Source organism: Colius striatus, chromosome 3, assembly GCF_028858725.1.
Source record: "Colius striatus isolate bColStr4 chromosome 3, bColStr4.1.hap1, whole genome shotgun sequence".
Classification (NCBI taxonomy): domain Eukaryota; kingdom Metazoa; phylum Chordata; class Aves; order Coliiformes; family Coliidae; genus Colius; species Colius striatus.
In genome coordinates, this window is record NC_084761.1 from 13,341,091 (window position 1) to 13,358,864 (window position 17,774).

At 45.6% G+C, this 17,774-nt stretch overlaps 1 protein-coding gene across 2 annotated transcripts in view; it reads right to left on the reverse strand.

Moving 5' to 3' along the window:
• Positions 1 to 641: 641 nt before the first annotated feature.
• TTYH3 (tweety family member 3) overlaps positions 642 to 17,774 on the reverse strand; it is a 75,778-nt gene continuing 58,645 nt past the window's right edge. For both annotated transcript variants that reach the window (XM_061992648.1, XM_061992649.1), the window contains exons 8-14: positions 17,511 to 17,566; positions 16,178 to 16,270; positions 15,967 to 16,059; positions 15,091 to 15,227; positions 13,214 to 13,390; positions 12,203 to 12,278; positions 642 to 4,584 (exon numbers count right to left, since the gene is read on the reverse strand). In XM_061992648.1, the coding sequence (XP_061848632.1) occupies positions 4,513 to 4,584; positions 12,203 to 12,278; positions 13,214 to 13,390; positions 15,091 to 15,227; positions 15,967 to 16,059; positions 16,178 to 16,270; positions 17,511 to 17,566 (704 nt within the window). In that variant the 3' untranslated portion in view covers positions 642 to 4,512. The remainder of the gene's footprint in view (positions 4,585 to 12,202; positions 12,279 to 13,213; positions 13,391 to 15,090; positions 15,228 to 15,966; positions 16,060 to 16,177; positions 16,271 to 17,510; positions 17,567 to 17,774) is intronic.

Sequence of the window (17,774 nt, forward strand, 5' to 3'; positions counted from 1 at the left end):
TGTTCACTGGGTTACACTGACAAACTTGTTGAGCTGGGGAAGACCCTGGTTTCTCCTTGGGCCCCAGGTGGGAAGTACTTCAAAGGCGGCTCCTTTCCCTCACTAAAGGAAAACTCACCCACCTTATCTATTCCCCACTCAGGTGGGGTGGCTGGAATCGACAAGCCAAGACACTTCACTGTTCTTCAAAGGGCTTGGCCTGGCCTTGCAGTTGCCTCGAGAAGGAAGAGAAGGCAGGACCCAGAAGTGAAGCTTGGCTTTATCCACACAGGCACCTGTACCTTGCTCTTACAGGTATCCACCCCCTCCTGTCTGCTATCACCCTGCAGCACCCAAAGCTCTCATGAGCCATGGCTAACAGCCCCCTGAGAAATGGTTTCCTCTCAGAAAGGCCAAACGTTTTGTGTGTTTTCAGGGAACTGCTATGGAAATCCTAACTTAGGATTACTTAAAACCCCATGCACCGTGTCCCCCTCAAAGCACTCAAACGAGCATCCTTGCATCTTGGCTGAGATGACTGTACACAGAAAAGTTAACACCTATCAAATGGAGAAAACTTAAAAAGGACAGGAGGGGAAGGGAGCACTCCATCCTTCACATTTGGATACATGGATGAACGCTAAAGATCTTAGCTTGAACCCTTTTATCAGCACATAAAATGAACTCAGTTTAATAATACATACAGGATACAAACACTACAGTTATATTCCCAAGACAGCACAAGAAATTCACAGCCAAGTCTTGATTCGATTTCCTTTACAATTACTATGCAGTCTTGAACACTGGACACAAGAGTCCAACATGCTATTTACATTTCACATTGTGGAGATGTTTTGTGTGCTTGGAAGAGTTCTCAGTTCCAAAAGAAAGTATCATTCACACACGATGATGCAGTGGAAATAAAACCAAGCCAACCAGACAAGCCAACAACCACATTTGTGCTTCTGAAAAAGTAACACAAAGTGCCTTCACTGATGCAGTCACCTTCAACCGGACAAGCTGCCTTCCAGTTTGCAGTCAGCGAGGGGTCCAGAGGCCAATCTCATCTCCCCTGAATTCTAGACCCTTGTGCTCGCAACCAGTAACGTGAGTGATGTTCCGATAAGGTCAGCTGGGACACACCAAGTGATATGGCCTTGGCATTTCGTCACATTGAAAACAGACAAATGATGGGAGAGAGAAAAGTCTCTACAGCTTTACCTCCTACAGCTTGAAGAGTTTGGACTCCCTCAACCATGAATGCCACCTAGAACAGATGAGTCTTCGCCAGATAGCACCTGCTGTTGGCCCAAGCGGGAGGCACAGAGCCTGGGAGGTCTTGGCTTTCCAAAGTCTCCTCCTCAGACAAAATGTGACCATATGGATGAGACTGATTATGTCGCAGCCATAAGAATAGGCAAAGGCCATCTGTTCTGCTGCAGATCCCTCAGAGCAGCCTGCAGAAATGCCATACTGTTGCTCAAGGTTCCAGTAAACAAAAGGGGGGAAAAAAAATAAAGGAACAACAACAATAAACCAAAAGAAACCCATTTGTCTGTGTTTCCTATCCAGCGCTCTGCACAGCATGCAGCGGGGCAGCAGAGTTCCAGGATGCTTTATGAAAGTGCAATATCCACTTCAAGTAAAGGAAGTGCTGGCTGGACAAAGGTACACAGCTCACACACCGCAGTCACGGTACGCTGGCCTCCAGAGAGCAAAATGTTATCTCCCTGACCTTCCTTCCAGTTATGTTTTGAAGTCACGGAGCATGTATCTCCACACCTGTGCTGCAAAGCCCCAAACGTTGTCAGGAGTTGTTGCGGCTGTTCCGAGTGGCTATGTCAAACCTTGGGAGGAGGCAGGACAAGGAGGCTGCTCCACTAAATGCTGCAAACAAAAAGGCATTGGCTTGCTCCCTCACCATCCCCGCTGGCACACCACTGCCACAACTGAAATTCAACCCAAAGTGCAGTCACACACGTGTTCAGGACCCATTCTGTGTACAGAAAAGTCAATATACAGAAGTGCTTCTTTTCACAGGGCTCCCCACACCCTCCAGTCTTCCAAACACTTGCCAAATCCAGGCAGCTCACCTAAAAATGACAGAGTAAATAGCAATCCAAGCACATCCTTGCAAGGAGAGAGGATGGCAGAACAATTCAGTCTCAATAAAGATTATATGGCTCTTGCTTCTTCCTCCAAAGGGAGGGGAAGGCTCAGCTCCCCCGAGATAGCAGTTGTGTGCTTTGGGCCCTGCAAGCTGACCCTGCCCCATGCTCACATGCCTGGGGCTCCTGGGAGGCTCTAAGACAGGGTGGAAAATCTGGTGCTCGCGCATCCCTCCCTACCACCTCTGACCACATTTCCCTGCCCTTGTTATTTGCTAACAGAGAGGTATGTTTCAGTGTGAAGCCCAAACGTGTCTGAAAGGGCAGACTCAGTCCTGAGTGAGAAAATTCTGCTTCTGGAGACTTAAGGGGAAGTGTTAATCTTTCTCCAAAACTCTCTATTCCTGTCTGCACAGTGGTGTCTCCTCCCCAGCTCCCTCGCTCCTTTCAGTGGTAGTAGCTGGCCTACAGCTTTCACAGTCTATTAGTGGTTTTTACCTTAAGAGGAGTCTCAAAGCTTTCTCCTCCACAGAGCTGGCCCCATTTTACAGCAGATATCATCACCCTAGTTAGCTGCCTGCCAGGAGCAATCCCTACCTCACTGCAAGAAGGCAACTGACTCGAGTAAAGGCAGTTTGGTAGATTTTATGCCCCATACAGCAAACGTGGGGTAAACAGACACCAAGTCTGAACAACACTGAGGTGAAGGCTAACTGCCTCTGCCCATGGCTCAACTCCAGTTTGAGACACATTTCCCACTTTATTTCCTCTGCCAGTTATTTAACAGAATGCTCAGCAGCTCTGCCAATATGTCCCTGCTCAGAGGTAAAAACACAGAAAGGAATATCACAGTTACCCTGCTGAAAGGGCAGTACTTGACAGCACCTCCCAAGAGACAGTCTCCTCTTCCAGCAGGAAGCTGTCAGTGCCCTTTGGAGCACTGCTCTTCAGGGGGAAGTACAGCACCAATGGAGGATGATGCCCTCTGAGACACTCAGCTGCCTCTTCGCAAGCCTCCCTCTGCCTCATGTCTAGAAAAATGCCTTACATGTGCCTTAATATGGTCAGCTAGTGGTTAGCAACGTGCCTTGCAAAACAAAGTGAAATAAAACAGAATTAAGTAAAAAAACCACCCCAAATTGTGCTGACAGTCACAATGTTCTCCAGATGTCAGTTGGATTTCTGACTCTGGAACACAGAAAAAGATACACGGACAATCTTGTGAGTTTGTTAGGACTGAGGCTTCAAAAGCCTCCCTCAATGCCAGCAGTTCAGCAGCCCTGTGCTGTACATTATGATTAAAAAAAAAAACCCCAAAACCACAAAAATAAGAAGTCCAGCAGAGTTCACAGGTCACTCCTGCAGGGAGAGTTTGCATTTGCTATAAATCCATTGGTACTTCCAGTCTCTCTTGCTTTTGCAAGCCAACTTGTCCCATAAGATCTAGCATCAGAAAGCTGAAACTCTTCAGTGCAAAAATACCCCCCCAGAAAGTCTTATGAGTCTTCTCCTGGAAAAAATTTGGCACCAAGTGGGTGTCTGGCTCCTGTTGGATCTGTGTGTCAGCCCCACAAAGGCAGCACCCAGAACGCCATCCGCAAGCACCTGGGCTTCCCTCATCGAGTAAAGAGGTCAGGATCAAAGCAAAGGACAGGGTAGTTGACTGGTGCTGAGACCCACTGCTCCTCCTCAAGAATTCACATGCTAGATAGAGTGGGAAAGATAAAGGCATTTTCTTAATGTTTTGGTGCTGGGCTTGGTTTGGTTTTGTTTTTTAAAGTTAACCAGGGTAGTGGAATGGTTTGCTCTATAAGAGTCTCAGGCTCCCAAATTACAGTGGACATGCTGCAAATTACACTGAGGCAGGAGCTTCCCTCCTCCCTCACACAGGGCCCTGGAGCAGAGGACTCCCATTCAAGCACTGTCATGTGCGTTGCTTCAGCACTCCCTCGCCGTACGCCGGGCACCAGCCTCTGCTTCTTCAGCCTGGGGCAAACTGACCATCCCTCTGCAGAAGTGAAGAACATCTACCACCATCTTTCACCAAGTCCCTCTGGGGAACAGAAATGGGGAAAAACGGGGCAGAAGATATTCACCTCCTTTTTCTTTCTGATAGCTACTCTGATTTTCAATTGGCAGCCAGGCAGGTGGAAGCAGCTTCTTTCCTGGGTGCTCTCGGCTGCATGCCTGCTGGCACTCACACATCAGGTACAACAAAGTGAAGGCTTAAATTCAAAAGGGGCTTCAGCTCCAGTGGCCAGGTACCAGGTTGGAGGGGTGGTCTGGACTGGAGAAACAGAAGGAGCTGCACTGGATTTTGGGCAGAACAGCAGGGTTGTTCTAGGAGGACAGCACAGGGACACAGCAGTTGGCACATTGTTTAGTCTGACTGCACGGGTGGGTTTTGTTTTTTTGCTTTTTCGTTTTAATGCACACTGCCAGCATCTGGACGAGGTTGGTTGGTGGCGAGGTATTTGGCTCTCATGCTGGAGGTGTACTGGAGAAAGATAAGACAAAAAAACAAAACAAAAAGAACAGAAAAGTCAGTCAGGATGACTAATGTAAACAGGGAACCACAGATCACGACCACCTCCCGGCATAAAATGGTCCATATTTACGGCAAGCTATCAAGGAGCTGCCGGCTCAGTCTGATGAGGAAAGTGTCCCAAGTCACTGCATAGCACATTCACATAGCCTGAGTAACGTACTGGCAGCCTGTTGCAAGGATGCTGGCCAGGTCAATGCAGATGGGCTAATGATTTATCCAAGCTGTCTTCAGGGAAGGAAATCCAAGTCACTGAGTCGACATACACCGTATTGCATTTGGGAGAAGAGAGAGAAATGGAAATGATGCAGATGGAAAAACCCACCTCACACCTTCATCCTCTCTTAGTCACGTTATTGCTTTCAATCTCCTTTTCTGGCATGGTTGAAAAGAAAACGGGCGTGCACTGCATCTTTACATTGCATTTTATGGGAACGAGGGCATCAGAAGGCTGCATGCATCACAGATGGGCCATTTGAAAGAAAAAGGGTGGAAGAATGAATCTCTGAACAATTTCTGTCTAAGGAAGAACAGCCCCTATCAGGCTGGAAACAAGCTGCCATCAAACGAGATGATATTAGTCACGTTATCAGATGTGTAATAATACATCCACCGTGGCTTGGGATCCACCCTGCAAACTGTGCAGTAGTAGACAAGACTACAGCTTGGGGATGAGAAGAGAAAGTCATAAAGACGAGAGGTTGGTTTGGCTTGGGGGGGTTTGTTTTTTCTTATTTTTCCTTTTTAGTCTAAGCAAAGTAATCCAAAACAGCTCCCAGAAGCCTCCGAGGTAACACACGCCATTCAGCTTTGACTAGCAAGCTGAAAAGCACATAAATAATACCCAGCAGTAAGAACAAAAGACTTTGCCTCTATGCCAACATGTTCAAAGCCTTCATCGTGACCACGTTGCTGCTTCTGGGATTCTGCTGCCACGATACTAACAACCAAGCAACGAGGACAGACATTTTATTCCTTTTTTTATACCAGCTGGAGCTTGAATAATTCTGTAATGCCCACATCTCACTTCCCAAGAGCACTCTTCTGCATACTGAGTTTTTATCACCTTTAAAACCAAACCACATAAAATAGCCAGTTAAGCTGGGAAAGTGACAACTGAAAGGCAGTTCTACACCAGGAGGTATGATTTATCTGGCTCACTGGGAAAGAATATTATGGGGCATCTTTAGGCTCTCAAAATCTCAACTGCCCAAAGGGGTTTGCAGAGAATTAACAGTATTTTATCAGTTTTCCTTCAAAGACTGACCTGGGCTGAACCTCTGCACAATAGGAGAGGGAATCTGCTCCTTTGGCAGAGCTGACCCCATCGGCACAAGGTGAAGACACCTGTGGTTTATTTGCACACCTATCTTTTAGTGCCTTCCATAATTGGAAAACTTTCTGCAGAACACGGATCTTAATATAAAACTCTGGCCCAGAAATGGCATCTATATTTAGAAGACAAAGGGTACATTTGTTCTTTCTCTTTTTAAGATGTATCTTTTGTCAGCAAGAAGAGAAAGGTAGAAAATACCAAGCTGAGCCAGTTTAAGGGCTATGTTCTACACAGTTTATTAAATGTAATTACTGTTTCAGAAAGAAAGTTGAGGCATTATTAAAACACGTGAAACTAGCCCAATGGGCTCAGAGAGGCCTTTCTCCTAAAGTAGGGCATGTTTCAGGTAGTGCAATGCTGAAATTACCAGCCAACGTGATGCTAAGAAGAGAGTCTCGGAAGGAACAATGTATTTGATTGCTCGTTTGATTTTCTATTTGTATTTTGCATGGTGACATGTGATAGGAAATGAATATGAACAGAAAACTTCCAGGTGCTAAGGCTTCATAAGAAGTATTTGGAGAAAGTAAGTCTCAGATGATGGAAGGTTACTGTGCATCTCCCTGGACAAGTCATATAGGTTCAGCACACAACATGCAACATCAGCTTTCTTTAGAGCATTGAAATCAAGAAGGGCCACTTGAACTGCATTTCAAGGATGTACAAAGTACATCATGGAGGGAAAAGTCACAAAGAATTCACTCTGTCCTCCAATCAAGAAAACACAGTTGTTTAAAATGGCACTACAACAAAGTAAGCAGGAACATGAGATTTGGACAGTCAAGCAGAGGGCATTTTACATTCAAACCTACCTGCAATTCACCACAAGGAACAAATCAAGACTCAGAGTAGTCAGAGTTAGGGCTGATGTTCTCTCCTTAACTCCGGGGTTTTGTGCATTTATACCTCTTCCCATTACAGTTTGAGTCAGTTACTCCTTCTGTTAAAGTGTGTTTTTAATGACCATGATAAGTATGACTGAAACCTGGAAGTAGAGAGTCAGCACTTCACTGTGCACCTCATAACCAGCACAGCTCTACCAGCATGCACTCGGATCTTCAGCCACTGTGTTAGACTCTGGGTGCGAATGCTTTGCTCCAAAGGTAGCTGACAGCAGCCTCTCATCCAAGTCCTTCAGTGCATCCTCTGCTTTCTTAGCAGAGGAAAGATACTGTGGAATACACAGATCTGGACAGGCTAGCAGATGAAGATGTATCAGCAGACACTTGCTGGTTACACAGATATGAAACCAAACCGTATTATCCACAGATAAAATGACTAAATCTTTAGCTCCTTTAAAAAGTAACAGCTCAGAGCAAAGGAGGTCTTGGACTCTATTCTGAGGTGCCCTGGACACAGTGCCTGACGCAGCTGTAAGGTACACAGTTACATTTAGTTTCCTTTAAAGGGGAGCTTTCATAGGTTAAAGAACATGCACAATGCAGTCATTCTTCCAGTACTCTTGCTTTAAGTATCCATGTGCCTATACACCCTCATTTACCCTTCAACAACAGCAAGCAGGACAAGTTTCAACCCATACATTCACCACACAATTCACTACCCTAAAAAGAGTACCTAAGAGACACCTTGTTAGCGTTTCTCCTGGTGGCTTGTGCTGTTTGACACAATACACCTCTCAGTCACTTACCCATCAGCTAGAAACAAACACAGCTGACTGCACACAAGTTTATTTTTTGATTTCTTCAAAGAAAAAAAGAATAAGCTCCTGATTCACATTCAGCCTTGTTGAGGGGATAAAATTTCATAGGCATGTTTTGCCAGCACATACTAGTTAGGTGTTTAACACACACAGGCTGTGTACAAAGGAATCATTGGTTGCAAAAGAAAAAATAATGGAAGAAAATCAGTTAATTTTAGAGACTATAAATTCTACTGAGTCCTGTGAACTGTGCATACCATGAGGACTTCACAGCTAACTGAGCTACGCTGGGAGATCACTTACCATATGAAACCGTGACTCTGGGTATAAACCATTTATGCTTTGTGGTTAAAAACCCCAGCATGTATCTCTCCTCAGCTACTCTTTGATTTCCTGACAGAACTATTCAGGTAATCCAATAAAGACCAAAGCTTCTGGCTACAAGGTCTTAAAAGTTGATCCACTTCTCAAACAGCTAGAGCACAGTAAACACGCAGGGTTTGGTATCATTCTGTATGAGAGGTACAAGGTACAGGGAAACAGCCAATCCCAGCCAATGGGCTCTGAATTCAAAGGGACTTAAGTTTTCCAAGTCAAAAGAACGGAGCTTCTGTTTGTGGTGTTTGTTTTTAAAGTCTTGGAAAGAATGCAATGCCTTTTTCTTAAGCCCTGGAGACAGCCACATTAAACTCTGGGTGTGACCCCAGGTAAACAGGAGACGGCACATACTGAAATGTGGTCACGTTTTTGCCCAGAGGGGATTTCAAGTCCAGAAGGAAGACACCTGAATCCCACCTGTTTCCCCCTTCACCGGCAACATTTTACTTCATGGAACAGACCGATCACTACAATACCACCTGCAGAAACCAAAAGGCAGAAAAACCACCATAAGCTGATGCCCAAGAGCAGTCTCTGCAAGTCCTGAGACTAAAAGAAGTTGGGACCCTTGAGGGTGCTGGCACCATGCTTCAGGACTAGTTTGCTTGCATTCATGCACCATGGCAGAGGGCACCAAGACACCCGACTCAGACAGCACCCTTCCCAGCACGTAACAAGGCAGGCAGACAAATGGCAAGAGGCAGCAAGGATGCAGACCAAGCAGCAACATGACAGAAAGGAATTCAGTGCAAATCTGACCAAAGTCCCACCAGGAATGGCAGAAAGGAGGAACAGCAGCTTTATGGACATGTATTTCTGAGAACATAATGTAAGATACGGGTCATTGATTGCATGAGTCAAAAGCTATGGGCCCTCTGTTCCAACTGGAACCAACACCTTCCAGCTCCTGTGTGACTGTAGTTCCCTCAAAGGAGCACCAGCCTTCATACCAGGTGAATTGCCTGGTAGCTCTAATTATAACCTATATCCACCCAAGCTAAAAAACTATATGGCCACCTACTGTTTCTGTAGGTGCATGGCTTTGTCACGGGCCACTGCGAGGTCAGAAACACTGTCTTGGAGAACTTCAGTAGCTACAGCCCATGAGGAATTCAGACAATGAAATGGTACTAGGAGGGCCCTGTTGACAGACTCTGTGGGATATAGATGGGATGATTTGGACACACACAGAACAAACAAAACAGTAAAAGGTTTTGAAACAGAATGAAATAGATCTTAATCCTTAGAGAAGTGGGGTTTTGTTGGTTTGGGGGTTTTTTTTTGGTAGAAATGTTGCTTCTTTCTGGCTTTAAATGCAAGGAGAAAAGAAGAAGCTGCACACAGATCTAACAGGCAAGGAAGTAACTCTTCAGGACAGGCCATTGTTACCAGCTAGGATCCTTCAACAGATTAAAAATCCTACTGAGGAGCTAAAAGCTTGTGGCAGGTAAGTACTGGTGGTTTTGGGCACATGCTGTTGTGACCAATCAATACAGACAGAACAGCAGTAGGGCTCAGGGGAAGCCAAAAGCTGAATTAAGACCACCAGTCCTGACTGAAAAGCTGCTGGATTGGTTCTCTTCTACAGAATGGCTTCTTGTGATGGGAGAACTTCTGCTCTGCACTTGAAGTGCAAGGTTAATTCTGTGTTTGAGCAACATTCGTAAGTGTTCAAGTTGTTCTCACGTGTGGAGTCCAAGCTGAAGCTGCCGTGAGTTAGCTTTCATGAGGCACCTATAACCCTCACAACGTGCACCAGAAGCCTTTGCAAGGTTGCTACTGCTCCTTGAGCCTGCACCAGAGCAAAAACTGATTTTAACTTTAACCCTTGGCAGGAGGAATGGGGTGGGAGGTGCAGAGGGAAGGAATGTGAAGAAATAAAAGGCACTGGCCTGGGATAAACAGTGCAGGGATGAAGGGAGTGGTTGGGAGTGGAGAAGGGATTGAGCAAGAAGGACCTTATTTCCAGTACCTGTTCCATTTGCGGGCGCTGTTACCAGTATGTCCGTGCACTGTCCGAGGGCTTAAGCTGCCAGCTCATATGGCTGCTACTGTCCATGGCAGCCAAATACAACTGTGATGACGCAAGAAAGAGAGAGAAAAAGAGAGTGCAGCCTCAACGTGCATGAAAAACACAGTGCAAGCAAGTGAAACGCTGTGGTGTGTGTCAGCGACAAGGTGGGCTCTACAACCCTAAGGGAACAGCCCTGTGGCAAGAAGGAGAAAACAGAAGGAATGAGAGAAGGAAAAAAAAACCAACCAAACAAACAAAAAGCCAGGAAAAGTAACGGACAAACAATGCAGCAGGATCATCACATCTTAGTTTTCACCATCTGTTCACAGAAAGCTAAGCGGAACATGTCAGCTCTGTCCACCCACTGTACGTAACCTATTTGGATGGTTATCCCCCTCTTCGTCCTCCCAAAAAGAGGCAAGGAGTGCATTGGTATTCCCTTTTCATCTCTCTCTCTCCTCCCACATTTGCTATGCAAAGTTACAATTTCTTCTGCCTCAGTATAGTCCCAGCCACCTGCTATGGAGAGCTGCAAATGCAAAAAATCCCAGAAAAGCTCCCTTCCCTACTGCCTGCCAACAGAAGAGCAGACAGTATTTTTCTCCTCTCCACTGGCCACCTACTATGTGTTTTCTGGAGGGATATTTACCTTATAGCCTCTTCCTTGCCTCAATCTAGGGAGAAGCTCCCCTGCTCCCCTTGTCTGTAGGTGCAGCACTACACACTTGTCCTTCCCCAGCTCCTGCACTCCCTCACAGCCCATACTGATGGCTGCCAAGCCAAGTTAGTCTGAAAAGTATTTTCATCTTTATCTACTCTCAGAAACCAGACAAAGGTACTAGGACTCAGATCCCCCCTCAAAGTATTAATGACAAAGAGTCAGGGCACTTCTTGTGACACTAAAGCCCCTGTGGAAAGGCACATGTCTTCTCTAAAGCAGAAGAACTGCAGGGCAAGGGGAAGTAGGACCTTGGCCTACAGCCATTGAACAAACATCTGCCTTGGCAGCAGCAAAGGGGCAGTGCCCTTCCTACCCCAGAAATGGCAGCGGTAAAGCATCTGCCACGCTGGGCTGTGTGCAGTGCATCCGCTCCTCTCCCAAGGACGCCTCATTGGTGAGAGCAGATAACGCTGCCACAGCTTGCGACCAGAGTATCACCAGGGATCAGGAAAAACTCTTTGTGAAGGTTGAAAGAGGTCTGGCCAAGTACAGAGACAAGGATCAACACTCCACCTTCTCTACAGCAAGATGAGTTGCTTCTTCTGAAGTGAAAACATGAATGTGATGTCCTCTCTTCCACCACAATTCCTACGCCAACCTCCTCTTCTTCCCCTCCCCATGGATTTGAACCATGCACCACAAAGTGTACTTTCTTTACCTATACCTGAAGACTGGTTAATTATTAAGCATGCTACTACTCATCCTCTGTAATGACACCACCAAGTTAGTGAGCACTGCGATGGCATGTTCTCCAAGTTCTGGTGGAAGTAAGGCTTACAGGATCCAGCGAAGGAGGGCAAGATTCATCTAGTTCTTACACAGACACGAAGGCAAGCCCACGTTTTATCCAGCATACAGAAATGGCTATCAGGCCACTCCGAATACCAAAACCTTCCGTGAAAGTTAGGGGTTTTTTTTCTTCCATAGGAAATTAAATACAAAAATAGATTCTAAAGAAAGTAAAATAGTTGTGAAAGAAATACTTTAAACAAAAAAATCTCAACAAAAAAAATAACACAGGTTTCATCCTACCATATCTTTAGGGCAGATTAAGGAGAGAGGTTCAGCAATAACTCTGAACTTACAGTTTTAACAAGTTTCTTTTTACACTTGAGGAATCAATGCCACAGATAGCAAGTACATTGCATGCAAGAGAATCGTCCTGCTGAAGTCACCCACCAAGATACTCATGCACTTCAGTGGTGGCAGGACTCGGCCCATAGGATTACCAGAGTTAATAGTCTGAGATTTATTCTTTTTATGTGCAATGTCCAAAGTAGCATAACAGGGTTTTATTCTCCATGGCAGGTGAGACATGGCTTGTCTATTCAAATTGCTGCCATTTATGGGCCAGATCCTGTGTTTGGCTGCACAATCAGCTCCCTTGAGAGTATAGAGGAGTGGTAAACGTGTATTCCCCAAAGTTGCTGTAGCAGAGAGGAGCAGTAAAGAGAGACTTACTGAGGGAGGTGGGGACTCCCGGCCAATGAGCGGGGTATTCTCGCAACGGGGGTTCTGGAAATTTGCATTCTGGCTCCTAGGAAAGGAAGACACACATGGTAACAGGGGGTACGTGCCACGCTTCTCTGGGGAAGGTCTCTGATGGTGACGCACTCCCAGAACTACCCTATCAGGTCAGTCTCCTTCAGAGCTTTTCTTACTGGCCAGGTGGATCCCCCCCTTTTTCAGACAAGGGCACAAAACTAGCATTATTTTTTCCTCAGATTGAGCTCTATCTTTACACTCATACTCAGAAGGGCACACATCGAATCATGTCAACCGATTTAAAAATAGGTCTGTGTGAAAATCTGCCTCCCTGCAGCATCAGAATTGCCAAGCTGCAGAAACAGAGATAAAATGAGGACAAAGTCTAAGGGGAAAGACAAAATGATGTACCAGCCCAAAAGAGATGCATCCTTAAGGCAGTCCAAATGTGACCAGGGTTAGGCACATCAGGAGAAAGCTCTGAAGATCCCACCTGGACTAGGTAGCTGCGCACCACTATGAATGTCAGAGCTGACTGCAAATACTGCAGAAGGACAGAGCCTGCAGGTTTTTGTCTTGACTCTCAGGAGGCTTAACATCTTCTGGAAAGACTGCTCTTGACTGCAAGACTACTCTTAATTCTTCTCTGAAAAATTACTTCTTCTCATGTTCAGAGTCATTGTATAATAAAGAGCCCAGACAATATTTTCCTACTTCTTTTCTGTAGACAGTTTTCTAAATCTTGCAGGACAAAGCTGTTCACATTTTGGAGCATGCTCTGAAATACAACTCTTTCTACTGCAGCACTTTTAAGCTGTTCCCTTCTCCCAGTAGGTGTCAATCTGAAAACATGCCTTTGGACAAAATCCTTCATCCCTTTCTACTGCTTGGTCAAAAGTCCCAGCCTCGCAGCACTTGGGGACCACAGAAATCAGAGGGAAGCAACCTGGAGAAGCCACAATACAGCCTTCTTGTCGTGATACTCACATGTACTCCGTGACGGGAGCATTGCTGACTGTGTGTGCTGCTGCTGGAATGCTGGTCTCACTGCCATAACTACTCCCACAGCTATACAGGCTGGGCATGTGCACTCTGTAAAGATTATCGTGTGTTTGTCTACTCCCTTGAGCAGCTGATTCTTCTTCCCCATCATCATCTGAGCTTCTGCAAGAAGGAGAAAAAGTTCCTCCTAGAACCCTACAATTACCCCACATGTGGGGCTTGCAGGAAACCATGGTAATCCTAGGAACCTCCCAACCATCTTCCACACCTCCGCATTTATACCCATTTGGGATGCCTCAGGGTGGCAGTGTCAAGCACAGCCTACACCACAGTGACTCAGACCTCCCACAGATACCATCTGGGCTTTTACACTGTGTGATCCCCTACAGTCTCCCTGCAGTCTTCTCCCAGGGCTTGGCAGACAGTACAGTTCTGCCCAGGCATACAACCAAGGAATGGACACACGTACTGAAATACACAACACTTAAAGACAAAGGCAGTGGGGATGCAGTGCCACGCACTTCACAGAAAGCATTCTTCATCTGTGCCCTTCCATTTCTTGTAGCCACGTCCAAAGAGCTTTTAAGGATAAGTCTCTGTAGACTTCTCTCTGAACTCCCACACTGGTTACAAAGGGTCTGCTTCAGCTTCTAGCAAAAGCTCAGAAGTCTTTATGGAGATTAAGTTGCAACAATTGTGTCTAAAGGCTTTATTCTCTCAAAAACGCCAGGATTTTACATCAGTTTTCATCAGTTTACATCAGAGCTGTTTGCCAGCTGGTTCCTTCCCCATTTCCCATAGTACTTTCTTGTCCCTCCTATATAATACACACTGTTATTTTATCTCCCTAAATATGGGATGAAGCACCAAGGTTTGAAACAGATTTTAGCAACACTTGACAAAGCTAGTAAGAGGTTCTACAGGAAGCACTTTGTTGGTGTAGGAGACAGCATGGACATCGCTAGAACATCCCAAACGTCACTCGCAGCTTCTGAACCACGAGGTGGCACTGAAGATTTATTCGGGGAATTGCAGCCTGCACAGTCTCTTAGAGGCAATCAAGTATGACATCCTCCACCCCCCGGAGGGAGGGTTGAGGAAGAAATGATGCTCTGGGGAATACAAGAGGGAAACCTTGAGCCTTGGCTTAGACCACAAAAAAAATCATGTTTCAGGGCCACAGAAGAGAATTTGCTGCACAGTCTACTGCTCTTCTGCAAGAAGAGAAAACTTCAAAGCTATTTTAAGAGCTGCATGTGGTAGAGCAGCCAGTCAGTGAAGGTTTGCTCAAGACTTGCTGATCAGTCTGGTTACAATCCTTAATAATAGTTCCAAACAACCGCTGTTCGGCGACTGCCATCCATTTGCAAGTATCTCATATGCCCATGCTATTGCCAACAAGACAGTTCCCAGTCTCTATTAGCTATGCAAGTCAGTCACCCCAGCGAGAGTGAAGCCAAAAAGGCAAGTGTGAACTGCTTCTCGTTCCAATTCTCTTCCTCATGCTAGAACAAATACCTCAAAACAACACAGGAGAATAGTTATTTTACAGAGATGGCACATAGTTCAACCATTACCTCTCTCCAGCTATAATCATTCAGCTCTGACTTGACTCATAGTCCCACAGTGTTCTGAATACTCTGCACACATCATATTCCAGTGCAATAAGGTTCAGATGTAAATATTAACCACAGTCAGAGCAAGAGCCAAGTTTTTTTTCCTTTTGAAACTGTGCTCAATAAAGCCTCATGCCTCACACTCCTGGGATCATATGGGAAAGAGCTCCACATGCTCAAGGGCACAAATCCAAAAGCCAGTCTTCATTAGGAAAGAGTTCTACGGGATCTAAACCCTCTCTATACCTCTTCTGCTGCCAAGTGTGTGGGACGCTGCACACAATGGAACTGAACATGAGGGCTGTGACAAAGGAGAAGAGAACCAGGTAGATGAGGCCTTCCACTCCATCATAGCAAAAGCCTGTCAAAGCCTGGACGTAATCCTGGAGAGAGAAAGGAGCAGAGTTTCCAGATCATTATAGAGTTAACATTGAGCTCTAACTCAAAAACCCTTCTCCTGGACTATGTTCTACAAAACAACTGAAGAGATCATAGTGCCTTTTCCACAGCATGTTTCTATTTTAATTTCAGGGGCTTAAAGTGGTTTTTATAACTGATCTAAGCCTTATTTTCCTTCACCCAGTCCAGCTCAGATTTGGACGTGGAAATATTTTCAGCTCCACATTGAAAGACTTTGAGAGAAAATGAAAAGAATAAAGCCAAGGCAAACTTATCCACCCAACTTAAGATACTATATTTTTCATTAAGCCTCTCAGCTCCCTCTCTACGTCCCACTGCCCAAGAACACAAGCGTGGATTATCTGCTTCTCTGCCTTCAGAGACATCACTAGGGCAAGAGTTAGGCCATGCTATACTGCAGCTTTAGGGCATTCCACATGCTATGTGCTATAGGGGAAAAAAAAACCCTGAAGGCCCCTGCAACCTCAGGGCTGCAGTCTGTAGATGTTTAAAGGCACGTTATCTGGTTTCCTATGCTGGTCTTTAAACAGAAAGCTAACTGAATCCAAATTCCCATTCTCCTTTCTGCTGGAGTCAATCAGTACAAGCTGTTGTAAAACGTTTTGGCACATCAGAGATTTGAAACTCCAAAATACTCAGTATGCTACAGGCTCTACACCCGCTTTGCTCTTTCTTAGCTAGGCCCAGCTACTGAGTACTCACCAAATGCAGACTCCGACAGTCTACTAAAGCTGTCAGTTGCTGCAAGTTGATCTCTGTTGAATTTAAAACCTCCTGGATCCGAGCAAGATACTCCTGTAAGCAACAAGCTAGCGATTACTGCAAGGAAATGGCTTAGCAGGAGCTGATCTGGGGCTTTGTACAAGGGTAAGGGGAAGCCAGAAAACACAGGGGGAGCAAATTTGAGATTTACCTTGGAGGTGGGGTGCTCTTTGCTCGCTGATCTCATGAGTTCCATAACATCATCCTGCATTTCTACCAGAGCCTTGTGACTTCCTGACAGCTTCTGCTCAACACAAAACATTCAATGTTTCAGCAATTCAGGCCACCTGCACCCTCATAGGAAAAGACTTAAATCCCACATCCCAAACACTGAGGCCATCATCTGTATAAATGATACAAGTTAAGGATGTCTCAGCTGACATGGATGCAGCTGTGATAGGGTTAAGCTTGACTTTCACCAACCTGGAAAAGTACACCCAGACAAAAGAGGGAAAGTAAAGAACCAAGAGAAAAAGAAACTCAAAAGACATACACATAAACCATACACACAGCTGGGGCTGGCTCCAGGACAGAGGGCAAGGAGAAAAGACAAGACACAAAGCTCTCATGTTCTCACCACACAGCACAGCTGGAATTTTCTACTAAAAAAGGCGGCTGAGAAAGACTTAATGTTAACACTAGAAGTTGTTTGTATTAGGGTTCAGCCTTCACATCCCATTAAAGCATCCATGGGAATTTCACATGCAAGAGCATGTCAGAGAGTTTACTGAGCAACCAGAAATGCAACAGATGGCAACAGTGCATCATAACCACAGCTTGAAGTGTTCTTACCCCACCCTTTAAAACAGAGGAAGACAAGACTTGAAAAATCCTAAATATAAACGGTGAAGCAGCTGGTGTCTGCCAAATGGTAGGTGGTGTGGGTTCATTCTGGCCTCTGATACATAAGACAAAGTTTGGGATGGGCCCAGGTGCTGTTCTTCAGCCCCCACACAAAAGAATAATGACTCACATTTATACTTCAGGATACAAACCCTTCACCATCCAAGGGGTTTGAGAGGCATATGCGAGAAACACTCCCTCACCCACAGAAGTGGCCACGTTTTGGGAGTGGAGCACTGTCTGTTTAACCCAAAAGAACTTGTAAGAAGAGATTCAAAGCAGGAAGTGTATAGTTTCCCACCCTGGCATTAATCGTGGGGGATTTGCCTCCATGTTGCTGCTTAAAAGAGTGCCACATAAACAGAGGTACCACAAGCAAAGCCATGGTGCTCACCACATCAGATGGGGGCACTTCTAAGAGGGCATCCTGGACTTGAAGCTATGCAGGTACCAATTAAGTTGGAGAAAAAATGCTCACCTCTTGCACAGCTGGAAGGTAGCCACCACAGATTTACCAACAGGTACAGTGCTCCCTGAAACTAACACCTCCTGACTTGCTGCATGCTGGCATCAAAAGCATTTAACCTATACCCTGAGGGAGGCTGAGAAGGGGTGAATGGAGTTAGGATGCTTGTACTCACCTGCTGGAAAGGGTTGGGGTATCCAGCACTGCAGGTCATGTAATAGCGGAGAGTATCTACAAAGACAAAAGAAAGTCACTCTAGATACATTGTTCCAGCTTTGCAGTGTGTTAAAACTGACACAAGAGAGGTGTTAAGTCCTGAAAGCAAGACACAAAATGAAAATGCAATATAAATGGAATCACTTCCCTCTCTCCATGTAGGATTACAGTGCATGGATGGCACTATGGAAAGAGATGCAAGCTGCCCTTGGGGAGAAATAAG